The 14,844-nt window shown below is 41.2% G+C and overlaps 2 protein-coding genes across 2 annotated transcripts in view; both read left to right on the top strand.

Annotated features, from left to right (window-relative positions):
- FREM1 (FRAS1 related extracellular matrix 1) overlaps nucleotides 1-5,120 on the top strand; it is a 76,304-nt gene extending 71,184 nt beyond the window's left edge. The window contains exons 32-36 of the mRNA XM_044428113.1: nucleotides 285-440; nucleotides 1,198-1,326; nucleotides 2,803-2,918; nucleotides 3,787-3,872; nucleotides 4,921-5,120. Coding sequence (XP_044284048.1) covers nucleotides 285-440; nucleotides 1,198-1,326; nucleotides 2,803-2,918; nucleotides 3,787-3,872; nucleotides 4,921-5,120 — 687 coding nt within the window. The remainder of the gene's footprint in view (nucleotides 1-284; nucleotides 441-1,197; nucleotides 1,327-2,802; nucleotides 2,919-3,786; nucleotides 3,873-4,920) is intronic.
- Nucleotides 5,121-11,542: 6,422 nt separating this feature from the next.
- CER1 (cerberus 1, DAN family BMP antagonist) lies at nucleotides 11,543-13,257 on the top strand. The gene is made up of 2 exons (XM_044428111.1): nucleotides 11,543-12,040; nucleotides 12,964-13,257. Exons 1-2 carry the CDS (start codon nucleotides 11,543-11,545, stop codon nucleotides 13,255-13,257), a joined length of 792 nt encoding a protein of 263 aa, XP_044284046.1.
- Nucleotides 13,258-14,844: the final 1,587 nt, after the last annotated feature.

Below are 14,844 nucleotides of genomic sequence, written 5' to 3'. Positions count from 1 at the left end.
CGGCAGTCAAGGGGTTGGGAGAAAGTGATGTCAGCATGGAGGAACACTTCCACTCGCTTGCACCTTTGCATTTAAAATTGGATTCCCTTGCTACCACATGTTATATGTTATTAGAGGCAGCCCAGCATGAGTCAACTGTCAGCACAAGTATTTTGAGCCTTAACCACAGTTTGTATTTCAACAGAGGCTTTTAAAGTTCTGTGTCTAGAACACTTTTGGAATGATCTGATGAGATATCCATTCTTTCCATTTGGTGGTGGTGGCGGTTGTTCTTTCTCGTCAAGTACCATGGGATGGCCATGCTAAGAGTGGATGAGGACAAGCCGCTGCCTAGCAAAAAGAAAGTGGCAATCATCGCAGTCCTCAGTCAGAGAGAACCAGAGAAAAATGCGGCTCCTTCCAAGAATATGGATGCCCTGCAAGCAGATTCCAGCATTCTGGTATACAAGTCTTTGTTTGTTTATGCTCCCACAAGGGCTATATTTTGGAAACATTTAAAATTGACTGTATTATCGTTATTACATTTATATCCCACTCTTTTGTTTTGCAAGGAAGCAAAGGCAGCTTACATAGACTTCCTCTATATTATCCTCGCAACAACCTTGTGAGGTAGGCTAGGCTGAGAGAGCGTGACCAGCCCAAAGACACACAGTGAGCTTCATGGCTGAGAGGGGACTAGAATTCAGGTAGCACAAGTCCCAGTGCTTCATTCCAGCCACTGTGCCACACTGACATAAGGACGGCAGCCTGGTTCTTATGTTTCAGCAATCTGCTTTTAGTGCACAGGAATGGGGTGTCTCTGACTTGTTTAGCTGCTTCCACAATAGCAGGAGCCAGGTGGGAACAACTCAGGCACAAGAACTAGCATGCTGGCCAGTTGGGCTGACTGCTTAAGGAAGCCAGCAGCAGCGGTGGCGCTGGCAGCATCATATGCTTAGAGATCAAATTGGCCATGCTATGATAAACAGTAAAATAAGGAAAGCTGCAGAAAATACTGCTCTTGAAGGCTCCTCCCAAAAGGCTTACAAAAACAGATCTTGTTATTTTTGATCACGCATCCATCAGCCAAAATGTGTTCTCACAATTCAAACACATCTCTGTAAAACACTAACTTTACACATTCAGGGGACTGCTTTGCAGCACTAATTCTAGATGTTGTTTCTACTTCGTCGTTGGAAACATTCCTTCCTTTTCCAGGTTCAGAGCCTTTCTTTTCCACATAAATGCTCACCAGATTTGAAGGGCCTCTTGCATTTTGAAGGACACACCCAACAGATGTTCCAGTGTGATGGTATTTCTTGGACCTTATGGAATCACACAAATAAGGTAGCAATCTGCTTTCCTTGGAGAGAGAGAATGTGTGTGTGTGTGTGTGTGTAAATCTTGTACTGTAAAAAAAATACAGAAAGAAAATACTAAAAGTCCCCTCTCTCCAAGCATTGTAGGACTGGGAGTTGTAGAATTTTTTTCTGGCTAACCATGTGTATGATTGTGCCCTTAATGCATCTATTTGCTTGTGATTCACTAGACAAAGTGAAGGAGCTGCCTCAGGTGGCAGATGCTGGAGGGTGAGAAATAGATTGAGGTGTTGGAGGACAGAGCTATGGGAGGCGACTGCTAGGTCTGTCCTGTGTCTCCTAAATGGGAGTCCTGTGTGCCTTACTAGCAGCCATCCTCACTACCAGTCCAATCAGCTCTTTTTGGGTGGGTCCCGTCTTGTCCTTTACCTCGGGGAGAAAAAATACTTTAGACCAGCCCTGTCCCATGATGGTGCACTGGCCTGTGATCGTGAGGAAAACTAGGGTAAAGGCAGATTGGCTAAGATCCAAGCTGTTGACCTTGATTTGTAATGTTAGTTGTCAGCTGCTGGGTTATAAACTGCAACTGGTTTAACTCTTTTTAAGGGAAAGGAGAAAAAGAAGGGGCAGAAAGAAAGGGAGAGGGAAGGAAAGATGGACATACCTGGCAGAAAACTCAACATTTGTCTATTTTGCAAGTTGGGGTTAAAGTTGGTTCATGGGTCTTAAATGTCTGAAAATGATTTATCTGTACCTGTGAATAAAAACTAAAAACTAGAAACTCAGCCTTTGGCTGAATACTTCTATTCAAACAGCAAACATTACATAGGTTTATGGCAGTACATACAAATTTCTTATATACACCATTTGTCATTTAATTCTTTTTAATGGAATTGAAGTCTCAGCTTTAATGATGATGCTGAGGAAGCTCATTCTCACCTGGAAACAAACATCCCACTCATAATGCTTGGTGGAATTAGAAATCATGTCCTTTGGCGTGGCCTCCCGTTTGCAACAGCAACGTCCCAGCAGCCAGGGACCAAGAGCAATGCAATTTTCCCATTATAATGATTAATGTGGACAACTGATAGTTTGTAAATTACATCTGCTGGGGCAACTTGTACTTAAGGTGTTGCTAAGTGCACTGATACCCACACTCAGGTGCCCTGAGAAAGTAGTGTTTCCTCGAGTCCTTGGTTCTTGACCTTTCTGTAGCATTCAAGGCACTGGGAAGGGAAGAGGCATTCAATGAGATCTTGCTACTGCCATTAAAGAAAAGTGGGCAAGGAGGCAGGACACATCGATGGGGCATGAAGATGGGAACATCAGGGCTGAAGCTGTTGGGAATGCAACAGGTTCTTTTTTAGAATCCAGATCAGGAATCCAGCTTTTTCTGGAAAACCATTCTGTTTTCCAAACCTCATTCTGAATTGAGCCAATGGCTCCTCTGCAAAAGTAGAAATGATTTAGCAAACCATTCTGAAGTAAACTTATATAATTCCAGGATGCTAATATGAAAACCTGTCCTCCTGGCTGGAGCCATTATAATGGAAGCTGCTATGTCCTGATCACTGATCCAAAAGCCAGATGGACTGCAGCTGCCCAGGCTTGCAGGAAGTGGTATGAAGCTCTCTGAATTTGCATATGCCTTTGGTCAGCCACTGTTTCATATAATCCAGTGCTTTACAGAAATAAATGTGAATGCCAAAGTTAGCGCTGGTTTGTGATTTTATAAGTATCTTCCTGCTTAAGGTCTTGGGCCAAAATTGGAACAAAGCCATTATAACAAAGAAGTATTAGACATACTGTGTATCATAATATGCTGTGTGTATATCTGAATAGGCACACAGTGATACCTTACAAAATAGCCTTCTAAACGGCTTTCTGAAGGGTGTTTTAGGGCCCTTTCCTTTGGGTTGTGTCTCCGTCAGAAGCTTCCAAGTATCCCATTCCTGGCCAGGCCGCTCCCAGCAAAGTGAGGAATAAATGAGGCAATTTTTGCCTCTCTTCCCCCTGTATTTTTACCTCTAGAGAAGCCTTTGAGGTCATCTAGACAGGCCTCTGAGAGGGCCTGCACTGGCTGGAGAGTCTATAGGACACTTTGTAGCCTGTCCTGTCCCTCTCACTTTGTCCCAGAATACCCCCTTTCAGGCCTCTGAGAGGTAGTCTGTGGCTGCGTTTGCATCCTTGGAAAGTAGGTGCCATGTTTCTTTCCATGGGTGGGGGGATTGGGTTTTGCAGCCCTCCTCCTGAAGTTGTAGCAGTTTCAGGAGGGAGAATCCCTATGGTTTCAGGAGGGAGAATCCAAAAACCTTTGTCATCTCTTGGACATTCTGCAGGGAGTACAGGAATGTTTTCTTAGTGACCCCCAATACTGACATCCACTTTTATAGCATATGCTTTACATACTATTGTTAATTGCACACATTGCACCTGGATCCACAGGAGAGGTTTTACTTCTGAGTCTAAGAGAATTCTCTTGTCCTAGGTACCAGGGCAGTCTAGTCAGTGTGGCTTCCAAATCACACATGCAGTGGCTGTGGAACCTCAGTGGAAGGAGGCCTTTTTGGATTGGTGAGTATGGAGCAGAATGCCCTCCATATACCAGTTGCCTCCATTTCCCACCAAACCTTCTTCATATTAGTGCCCCAATTATGGAACTGACTCCCATGCAAGATTGGGCTGGCACCAACCCTTTATTCTTTCAGGTATCACGTTTTTAACTTTTACCTTTTTTGTGACTATTCTGACAAGTGAGCTGATTTGTTTTGGTGTAATGGTTTGTATGGTTTATGTTGTTGCCGCCATATTCTGTTAATGTTTGATAAACTTTTAGTATGTATAATTTTTATCTATGTTATTAATTGCTTAGTTTTATGTTGTTGTTTTTGTTTTTATTGCTACCTTTTTGGTTAATTTTATATTGTGTTCATTATAAATTAATTGTATTGTTAATTGTTGTTAGAATGTTGTTCTTATGTTGTGAGCCACCTAGAGAGTCTATGGCTAATGGGGTGGCATAGAAATCAATCAATCAAACAAAAATGATATAGCAAAACAAAGAGAAAGCATGTTCTTAAGTGCAAATTTTGGTGTACTGTTATTTTAAAAGATGTTCATGCTTAAAAACCTCTTAACATCTTCCATGGAAGGCAAATTCTTGGTCTCTTAAGTTTCTGGCATGGAGCTCCCAAATCCATCAAGCTCTGTCCTTGTGAGTCTGGCCTCTCTCCCAGCCTGTCCCTTTCTTCTGGAGCATTTCCCTGCTGCCCCAAGAGCTCATGGCTCAGCTTCATGTTGGATCTTGAGAGGCACGGGCCTTAACCAGATGGTATTGGGGCACTGGCCAAGGGTCAGTGGCTGCAGTCCCCTGCTGCAGGTACCAAATCTACTCTTTTCCTAGTCTAAACCCCAGCAAGGTTTAAGATTTCAAAATAAATCTCTCCCAAACTAAAAGTTCCTTGGAGATAGAGTATATCTGTCCAATTAGGATAGCTACAGCTAAGGGGAAGGAATCCATTTTAGAGAGTTCAAGATAAAAATTTTTGAGAGAGAGAGGTAGGTTGGAATCCTTCACCAGTTTTTCCATTTCATCCAACTTGTCTGTTTTAATTCATTTTAGGCTTGAATGACCAGAGAAATCCCGGCCAATTAGAATGGGAGGATGGAGAATATGTTGCTTTCACAAACTGGAGGAAAGAACCACCTCATTTTTCAAAGAAAGGAAGGAACTGTATTTTAGTACAGCAAAAGGGTAAATGGCAACGAAAGGACTGCAGGAAGGGCAAAGGACACAACTATATATGTTCTAGGAAACCATGAAGAAAGCTGCCTTTCTAATACATGCCTGGCTTTGTGTATAATAAAACATATTTATTTGCAACCAAGGGTGCTGCGAGGGCTCAAGAGTGGGGGTATCAGTTGTCCTATTTGCAATAATAATGTTCTTGTACAGGGCTGCAGGGAGATTCAAATGTGATGGAGAAAACTTTAACATCCCGTATTCACACACCACCCTCACCCCTCTTCTCCCCATCTCTGGTGCTTTGGGGTGTATATTGACTATGAGTGTTTGTTTGCCCCAGAGCCCCATTCAAGAGAAACAAAATATGCAACAATTAGGTAGGCAGCTGCAGAAGACCTGTGGGGTGTGGACATTGTGCTGTATGTCAGCTACCCCGTTTTTCCTAGAAAGGTCATTTTATCCCTCATAGGAATGCAGTTACTTCTCAACCTGAAGTGGGAAAGAAAGTCAAAGTGATGCCCTTCTCCTTCACACATACTGAATGGAGATGGAGGTTGAATGTGGGAAAATGGTGCCCTCTATTGAACCTGCCATCTGCTTTGTATTGGCCCTGAATTTTTAAATTCTCTTTCCAAATGGAGTGCGGGCAGCCCTCAAATTGTAAGTTCCAAAGATCATTATAAGGTGGATATGGCCCCAATGTCCTTTGATTTCAACATTAAAGAATCCTAGTGGAATTGTATAAATATGTGCTGTTTCTCAGTGATATATTATCAACACTAATAAATGCTAAAATGTTTTTGCATATTACATTTCTGCTTCAGCCATTCTGCATTCTCTTCCATATTTTCTTTGCCTTAATGCAAGAGTAAACAAATATTTTGGTCCCCAAAGCTACATGTGATGCTGGCTTATGGGTCAGAGATCACATCACACACACACACAAATGCATGCCTATACACTCATGCATGTACACACACATACACCACATGGTCCTGATAGAGACTGCTCTTTCCTTGCTGCTTGGAGTGGCAGAAAAAGAGTGAGCTGTATCTCTAGAAATGGAACAAAAAACAGGTGACAGGGAAATCAGCTGTGGGGAATGGAGAGCACCAGGTTGTGCTCTCTGCCCTAACATTTAGCATGCTATATTTTCAATAAGAGCCCTTAAGACATGCGCTGCATTTTCTCTCTCCGTACAACACCATCTCAGTGTGGACAGCAGCAGGGGAATTATTAGCACTAATCCCATAAAAACTACAATTGCTGTATTAAAGGTAGAACTTGCAATCTGAATATTTACCCTCTCCAAAATCTTTTCTATATGAGGCATTTTAATGATTTGTTACTCAATTGTTTATAGATTCTTCAGACAATGTTGTGATTTTAAAGAGCACATTCTTTAACATTCTGGTTTGGTTTTTTAGAGTGTGGCAAAATGGTATATTATTTCTGAAAGCAAAAGAAGAGGTGCTTTCCTATTTGCATAATTGCAATATTATGCCATAGCACACCACCAACTAGATATTATATAGCAGAAAAACAACAAAGGAAAAGCTCTTTGTGTATAGTCTGGACCTCAGTCCTGTGATGAAGCTGAGATACAGCAATTAATAGCCATGTGTAGAAAAGCTCTAAGACACACGGTGTATACTAAACCCCTGCAGATAACCAAACTATCCCAGTACTTTTCATGGTCATCTGCATGGTCCCAGTAAGAGCTTTCTTACATGAGGATTTTAACCTGTCACTTTACCACATCTTCTGCTTCTGGAATCTGTGCAGGAAAAGACTGGCTCCTTCACATGCTTTCCCCCCACACTGGGGGTGTTCTTAGGGTTTTCTATATATTCCATTACACAAGCACAAGGTGGTGCTGGGGCATAGTGGAATTTGCACATACACAAGGGTTTCATGCAGAGACCAGTCTTTCTTCGGTCTAAGAAAAGCTCTAGAAAAGGTTGTAAGGAACAAACAGGAGAGGCTCAGGAAAAGGTGAGTAACCTGTAAATCATCTGCAAATGACTTTTAGTACCAAATGATTCTTGTAGAAATGTCCCAACTGGCAGTGACGTGGTTCACACGTCTGACAGCAATTTCATTGTAAGAATAAGCATAGTTCTTTCTATGGGACTATGGAAATGAGCATAGTCCATTCCTAGGATGTTGCATAATGTGCAAATCCAGAGCCTCCAGGTTATTTCTGGGTTAAACATCTCAGAATTAACCTACCAAGAAAACATGGGCAAATTGTTGGGTTGATTGTTTAGCCTACAAACAATCCAGAGTTCTGGGTCTGCACGCCACAAAAAGCAGAGATAACAAGTATGCAGAAGGTAGCATGCTCATTGTTTCACTCACACCAAGCAATTCTTGGGTTAAATAGCCGAGCAATGGCTGTTAAGACACACAAAGCAAAATGGAGTATTGCATGTTGCGGTTTTAAAATGTGTAAAGGCAATGGGGACGTATACTTCCCCATGCCACCCCCAACCTTCCCATTATGTCAGCAAATGTGTGTGGTGACACAGTAGCTCCATTCTGCTGAATGTGGTTACACCAGTGTAGCCCTTGCATGATTGGGACCCCTGTGGCAGATTGGAACTGTCTCAAGCTGTACGTGGCCATGGAGCTTCCCCATCAACATGGAGAGATGTGGATGTTTCCCATACACTTCTTAAAATCTGAATGCCTGAAGAGAGCTAATGTAAAGGTGATCTGTTTGGGTTCATCATGAAAACTTCATGATGCATATAGTATTTTCTGAGGAGCAGAGCAAGTGGGAAAGAAAGGTTTTTTCTGGTTTTGTTTTACAATTCAGAGTGATTAAAAGACAATACATCTTGACATGTCATCCAGCCCTTAGGAGGAAAGAGTTGAGTATACCATTGCTAAATTAGAGTTGATATTTGTAAAATGTTCAACATATTTTCAATATCGATGTTAAAAATACAGTTGCTTTTCAGAAATCATTATTTTTCCAATGGGCAATTTGCATTCCTTTTTTTGACTTATGCCCCAGGGAATATCCAAATGAGAGGATGGGGATTTTTTGATGTTGAAAGGTATATGTTGTTTTCTGAATGCTAGAAGAAATAAGTTTATCAACACTGTGGTTTGGCTTTATTTAAATTTAAATAGGTGCTATAGGAACAATCCTATGATTGCCTAAAAGGGGGGCGGGGCACTACAACTCCTGAACTTGCTATGCTATGAGTAGCAGTTTTTTTTTCCTGGTGAAATATATAAAGGATTGGAGCCTAATCTGTTTTTGCATGCTATATCCCCTGTTATGCACTGTAATACCTACATAGATACTATAAATAAAATGATGCTGATATAATCAATATGCTAGAGTATACACTGCTCTGAGCGATTGATTGAAGCCTATGGAACGACCCTAATCTGGTAAGCATTTGGCTGAGAAGCACCACCAGCCTTCTTTGAACACCCTTGTGGAGGCCCGATCGGTGTGGGTGTTCAAAGATAGGCTGGACATGCACATGGTGGGCATGTCATGAGCGGAGCTGGCTGGTGCCAGAGGTCAGACTAGATGGCCCGGGAGGCCCCTTCTGACTCGCTCTATTTCTATGTTTCTGTGTTTCTTCCCAGATGCATGACTGTCATCGCAAGGGAGGAAAGCAACAGCAACTCGCAATACCACTATAAATTGGCCCCCTCCCCTGCAACTCTGCAGTGGAGACAAAACAGGGAAGGGACTTTGCCCTCGGATTCCCATCCTCCTGCATCCATCTGCCATCCTGGAAATGGTTCCTCATCAGTGCTGGCATCTTTTTGTGTTGCTTCTCCAGTAAGAACAGGCTTTTGGACTAGGACTCTAAAGACTCTCCGACATTATCCATGCATTTTTGCTTAAATTTCTGCTTCTGCAAAACCATAAACGCTGAATCATCACCAACACAAAGTATTGCAGGCGAATGTGTGGAGTAAGATCAGGGCCATAGAGGTGGCAAAGAGTTAAGTTCCTCTCCGCTCATGCCATGGTCCAAATTGGCTCTCCCTCCACCACATGTCACCTATTTGTTAAAGAAAATTCAGCCATGCAAGTGCAAATGATATTGGCAAACATCACGTCTACTTTGGCCCTGAGTGTCCTTCCAAGAAAATGTGTTTAGGATTCTTTATTCTTTTTTCTTCTGAAAATACGAGCTACCGTTCCCCCCACTCCTTTATATTACATTTGCTGGCAAATGTTTTATTTGTTTTATATGTAGAGCATTTGGGGCAATCAATCTAAAAGAGAGCATAGTTTTGACAAATTTAATGAGAAATAAGGAATGTTCAAGGAATTCTGTGGGGCTAAAACTGCACCTAACATATAAACTAAAATGCAGCATTATCACCAATAACACACAGGCAACCAAACACTGAACATGCTTCCAAATCAAGATGATTTCTGCAACTCATTACCTTGATTCATTCAATTTGCAATCTCTGTGTAAACAGCTGTTTGTGTATTCATGATACCATTTGCAGTTTCCAGGCATTCTGCTTGTTTTTCATTTGTCCCCTCTTTTTAAGTCCCGGGACAACACCATCCACATTCAACGTGGTTCATTCATGCCAATCCACAGTGCAGTTCAACTGAAAGAATGCCTTCAGACACTCAAGTAAACACTGTATTAAGCAGGGTACAAATCCAAGTTGCAACCCAACAGAGTGGTGGAAGAGGCTCCTTAAATTGTGTACAGTTTCAACTTTGGTCTCAGTGTTTACACATTTTTCCCGTTCTGTAACTATGTGACCGGCTGTGCTTATAGCTGTGTGTTTGTGTGCTTGCCAATGTCAGATAATGTTTCATGCATCTGCCACAATGAGCTTCAGTCTGGAAAATCTTAATGCCGCAATAAAAGTAATCATGAAGATAACGCAGGACTCACCACTTCTATTAGATTAACATTATGATTATGCTGGAATTCATTCATTCATTCTGTGTCTCCATGGAATTCTGTTGTCCTAGCTCCCAGAAATCAGAGACTGGCTTAGGTGCCATTCAGACACTGTGCTGAATGCACTGATGATAAAGACTTGAGGTATGTCCGAAGGAATTATGTGTGAATTGGCAGACTGGCCAATAGTTCTCACAGTAAACCAAGAAGAAACTGTATGGATTTGAATGGGTGTAATACTAACAAGAAAATATATCAAGCCCCAAACGCTCTGGAATAAAAAGATAGGAGGCTCAGACTATTGTGGTTTTGTCTTGAACAATCATCCAATATGGTCATCTTTAAAGAGGAAATACATGCCATAAAGAGCTCAAATGCCCTGAGTACGATTTATGTCAACATCCTACAATCTCAAGCAGATACTTGAACTGGAATGCCAGGATGTGACTGACTTCTCACTACATATGTTAATGATTCAGTGTTGCTACACCTTAGAAAAGTAAGAGGGATTATGGAAAATTCCTGGCAAAAACTGTGGCACCCAACACGTGGAATTTCACATGAAGGCAAATTGTGCTGCAGCACAGAAGTTGGCCATAGTGTGCCTGTTGCATTTTGGAAGCCAAGGATAACCTGAGCCAAATGGGCACACACCTTGTGGCATGCATGCTTGTACAAGGCAGCAGTGGCAGGAGGCAAAAAGCTGAGGCCAGCTCCCATTCCAGACCACACAGGGGGCATACACTGGGTCTTGTATGATCTGGGGCTAAACCTTTCCCACTGATTGCAGCCACTGATTGAAACAGAATGAGACTCTAGGTCAGTCTTGCCTGACTTGGTACCCTCCAGATAGTTTGAATTGTAACTCCTACCAGCCAGCAAAGTCCAAAACATCTGGACATCACCATGTTTGGAAAACCTGTTGATTCTTCTCCCTTGAAGAACCCTGCATTGAGCAGCAAGTTGCATGAGGGGACCCCGAGAAGATCCATTTCAACCATTGAAATGAGATTGTTAAAGTTCACATCTATCTAGAAACTGCAACAGATATGCAAGTGACCAATCATTATTCTGATGTGTACTCTGTACTTCTTGAATGGCTGAACTATATAATTCCAATGGGATTTTACAAATACATGTACTATCCGCCTCTTGCTGAGAAAAATTTGAGCTTGATTTAAAGAGTGCCTGCAAATGAGCCATTTTCCTCCGGAATGCTGCCTTGGAGAGCCTGTGTAGCTAATACACATCGAGGAAGTTTCCACAATTCCAAGGCAACAGTTAAACAATTTAAACATTTAAAATAATCCCTGCTAGGAAAAACAGATGCTGTTGGAGATACAAACTTTGAATACACATTCTTCGAGAATAAAAGCAGAGATGAGACACCTTTAGCACAGAGCCTACAGTTAATGAGTGTTAATGAGCACCACCTATTGGATCTCCCTTTGTTTCTCTCCTTTTATGTGCAGCCCCGGAACTGAAAACTGTGGGCCTTCCTTATAAATGTGGCAGTCTGCCTTCTACCTTAAAAAAAGCACACTGCAGGCAATTGACTGGAAGAACTACCCAAAAACAAGGGCGGTATTATGTTTTTCTTATTGCTTCAGATGCTGTTGATTTCATGGGTCGGAATAGCAGAACAAGGTTGTGAGTTGCGGGAAAAAAGGGGAATGAGAACATCTTATCTCCTAGCTCAAGATATGCTAACAAAATATCCTGTGGATGATGAAGGACCTCGGGCAGAGACCGGTTTGTTGGTGCCACACTTATTAGGAGAAATGGAGAGAAGGAACCAAGACAACCCAAAAATGTCTAAGACCAGTTCTCCATATCCTGATAGTCCTGCAGCTCAAGATTTAGGAAACTGGGCTCCCACAAGAGTACTCCCATATTCAGAGGCCACAGAAAAGACACCTTCTCACTCACACAGCAAGAGGGAAACAGAATCGCTCTTCAAGAAAGATGCCAAGAAATTCTGGGACCTTTTTATGTTGAAAACCAAGTCAAGGTCGGAAGAAATTATTCTCCCAATCAAGACCAAAGAAATGTACCAAGAGATCTGTAGCACTCTCCCTTTTTCTCAGGTAAAGTTAAAGCTCAACTTTGGCACTTACTTAAGCCTTCTTCTCTAAACTCCACAATATCCAGTGAAACACTGTTACTGTTTATTTAGTATTCTTTAATTTGCAAAATGGTTCATCCTCGTAACAACTGTGTGAGATAGGTCAGTATTTTCTCAATTTTTACAGAGTGGAAACTAAAGTGAGGAAAGTGGCTTGCCCATGGACTTATTAGCAGTTAATGCTAAAAGTGAGAATTTTATAAATGTGAGAATCAAGAAGCTTGCTGCATTTGGACATAACAGTTATTTTACAGTAGCCTTTATGCTTGTTCTGCTGAGGTCACAAAAATTGGAAACATGTAAATGTTTCAAGTGCATAATTTCTGTTTTACACTGATTAAAGTTTGAGATAGATTTAAGGTTATGGCTTTTAGACGTTTAAGTACACGAAGATATCTGTACATACTGAAATGAGAGGATATGTTGTCCCTAATTAATATATATCACTGACTTTCAGAAGTTTGATTTTATGAAGCCAGGCTCTATTTCTTCCAATCATTACCAGCAGCAAATACCAATTTTCCCAAATAATTTTTTTAAAGCAAACCCTTGCCATTTTGTGCATGGGATACTGGTATTATATGGAATTGATATAGCACAGTAAATGTGTGAGATAGGAGCAGAGAACTCCTGATTCACATCTTTGTTTTGCTGTGAACTTGTATCCAGAAGCAAGCAACTATTTCTTTACTCCTGTAAAGATAACATTATTGCCTTACTGTACAGGATAGATCAAAAGACTATGAAGATGCTTATTTAAAAAAAGTTGTGTTGTACAGCCAGCTTTGGCACAAATAGCTCTATTAACATATTTCAAAAGTAATTCTGATCTTTTCTAATGAAATATTGCAGCAAGTACTTTAATAGTAGTGTGCTTTCTTTTAGAGCATTGCACATGACAACTGTGAGAAACTGGTGATCCAAAACAACTTGTGCTTTGGGAAATGCAGTTCTTTCCATGTTCCCGGTCTTGAAGATCGCCTCTATACCTTCTGTTCCCACTGCTTGCCAACCAAGTTTTCCATGAAACGTTTGGAGATGAATTGTACCACAGCCACTCCTGTCTTCAAGGTGGTTAGGTTTGTGGAAGAATGCAAATGTGAAGCTCAGAAAACTACAGACCCTGAAAGAGGATTTCTACATTCCAATCTACAGGCAAAGGCATACGAACAAGATTAACCCTTTCAAAACTACCTTTATCGTCAACTGAATATCGCATTGATAAGAGCCAAGACTTCCACTAAATGCCATCAGAGCATCTTTCTTCTGAGATGCAGTGATGTATATGAGAACTGAAGACCTTCCAAACATGAATAAACTAGGGCTTGTTAGTTATGGGCTACCATATTTTAAGAATGCTTTTTTAAAGTATACAGCTCAGCTGTATATACAATACACTTAAAATATTAATGGAACAAATGAGTTAAAATGAACCTTCAGCTGCAATCAGAACTGGTGGCAGTTCACCATTAGAATATATACTCAATAGTGAACAAAGTTTTTCATTTTTTTAAAAAACCATTCTTCTAGCTTTTGCAAAATGGCACCAAATATGTAAACCATGTAATAATGAAATGTTTGTATAGAATACTGATTGTTATATTAATAAACTATTTTGTAATAACCTGAAGCAATGTATGAATGAATACTGAATAAAACTGTTGTCTGCACAAGTTAGTATGGTGGACAAAACATGTCAGCTTCAAATCATTTAATGTACATTTTCTCCAAGGTATGATTTTCAGTGGCATGGCTTCATCAACTCTATTCTTGATCAGTTTGCTTCCTGTGCCTGATCTTACTGTTGAGTCTCCCTTTTCATCCCCAAGTCCCTAAACCTGCCTAAATTGGCTCTGTAAACTAGAAATAATGTTGCATGCAGTCCTTTATGGAAACGTGGACAGTCCAACCTAGCCAGAAATAACCAAGTGTGCAGTTGTAACCCAACAAGTTGGATGAAAGTCATAATCAGGTCTGCCTGACCCGATTATGAATCTCACAGTATTGTTGTACTTTAGCACTTCCTGGCCAACTACAAGGCACATTAAATTCATGGGATCGCATTGTGTGCATCTTTTAACTTATAGAAGAGACCCTGCTCAGGAACAGAGTGGAGTAGTTGTCTGCTTCCTGCTGTGATCCACTCAATGACTCTCCTCTTGTCTCTCTTTTTCTCCTCCCAGCTGATACTTGTCATAGGAGGACCACTCCCTCCCAAGCTACAGGGAGCTTCCTGCTAGCTGGCCAGATAGCAGCTTGGGGAAAATTTCATTTGAGAGACAGTCCATACCTCCCTGCACTCCATGGTCCCAGTTCTGATCATTGACCACCCCCCTCCAATGCCTGCAGTTTAAAGAAACACAGGATGCCATTTTAAAAGAAATGAAACTCCATGGGTGAAAATAAATGAGAAAGCCTGGTTCCTAATCAATGTCCAATACACATGCTCATTCCAGCTTGCTTAATCACTGGAATAAACCTATGACTCCTCTGTAGACATTCCTAAGTCTAGCTGTACAGCTGATCACTCAGTTTCTCTAATATTGTTCTGCTACATAATAAAAAAATGGGGAAACCTAGTGAGAGATGTCCTGTTGACTGTGGATCCAACCTGGGGAAAGTTAGGTATATCTTCATCAGGCAATTAAGCATTGAACTTACATTGATTTCCTTTTAATAGGGCTTATCATGCTTGATTACTTCCATGGCTAAAATTCCATTCCAATTTATTATATGCAGATCTACCCACTTAGTTCAGTACTGGAC

This window comes from Varanus komodoensis, unplaced genomic scaffold, assembly GCF_004798865.1.
Source record: "Varanus komodoensis strain SLA01 unplaced genomic scaffold, ASM479886v1 scaffold19, whole genome shotgun sequence".
Taxonomy (NCBI): domain Eukaryota; kingdom Metazoa; phylum Chordata; class Lepidosauria; order Squamata; family Varanidae; genus Varanus; species Varanus komodoensis.
This window is presented reverse-complemented; position numbering and strand designations above follow the sequence as displayed.

Excerpts from the sequence above, each read along its gene's own strand:
- CER1 (XM_044428111.1), top strand. The coding sequence starts at position 11,543 with ATGTTTTTCTTATTGCTTCAGATGCTGTTGATTTCATGGGTCGGAATA. Across the intron at positions 12,041-12,963 it reads GCACTCTCCCTTTTTCTCAG|AGCATTGCACATGACAACTG; the intron begins GTAAAGTTAAAG and ends GCTTTCTTTTAG.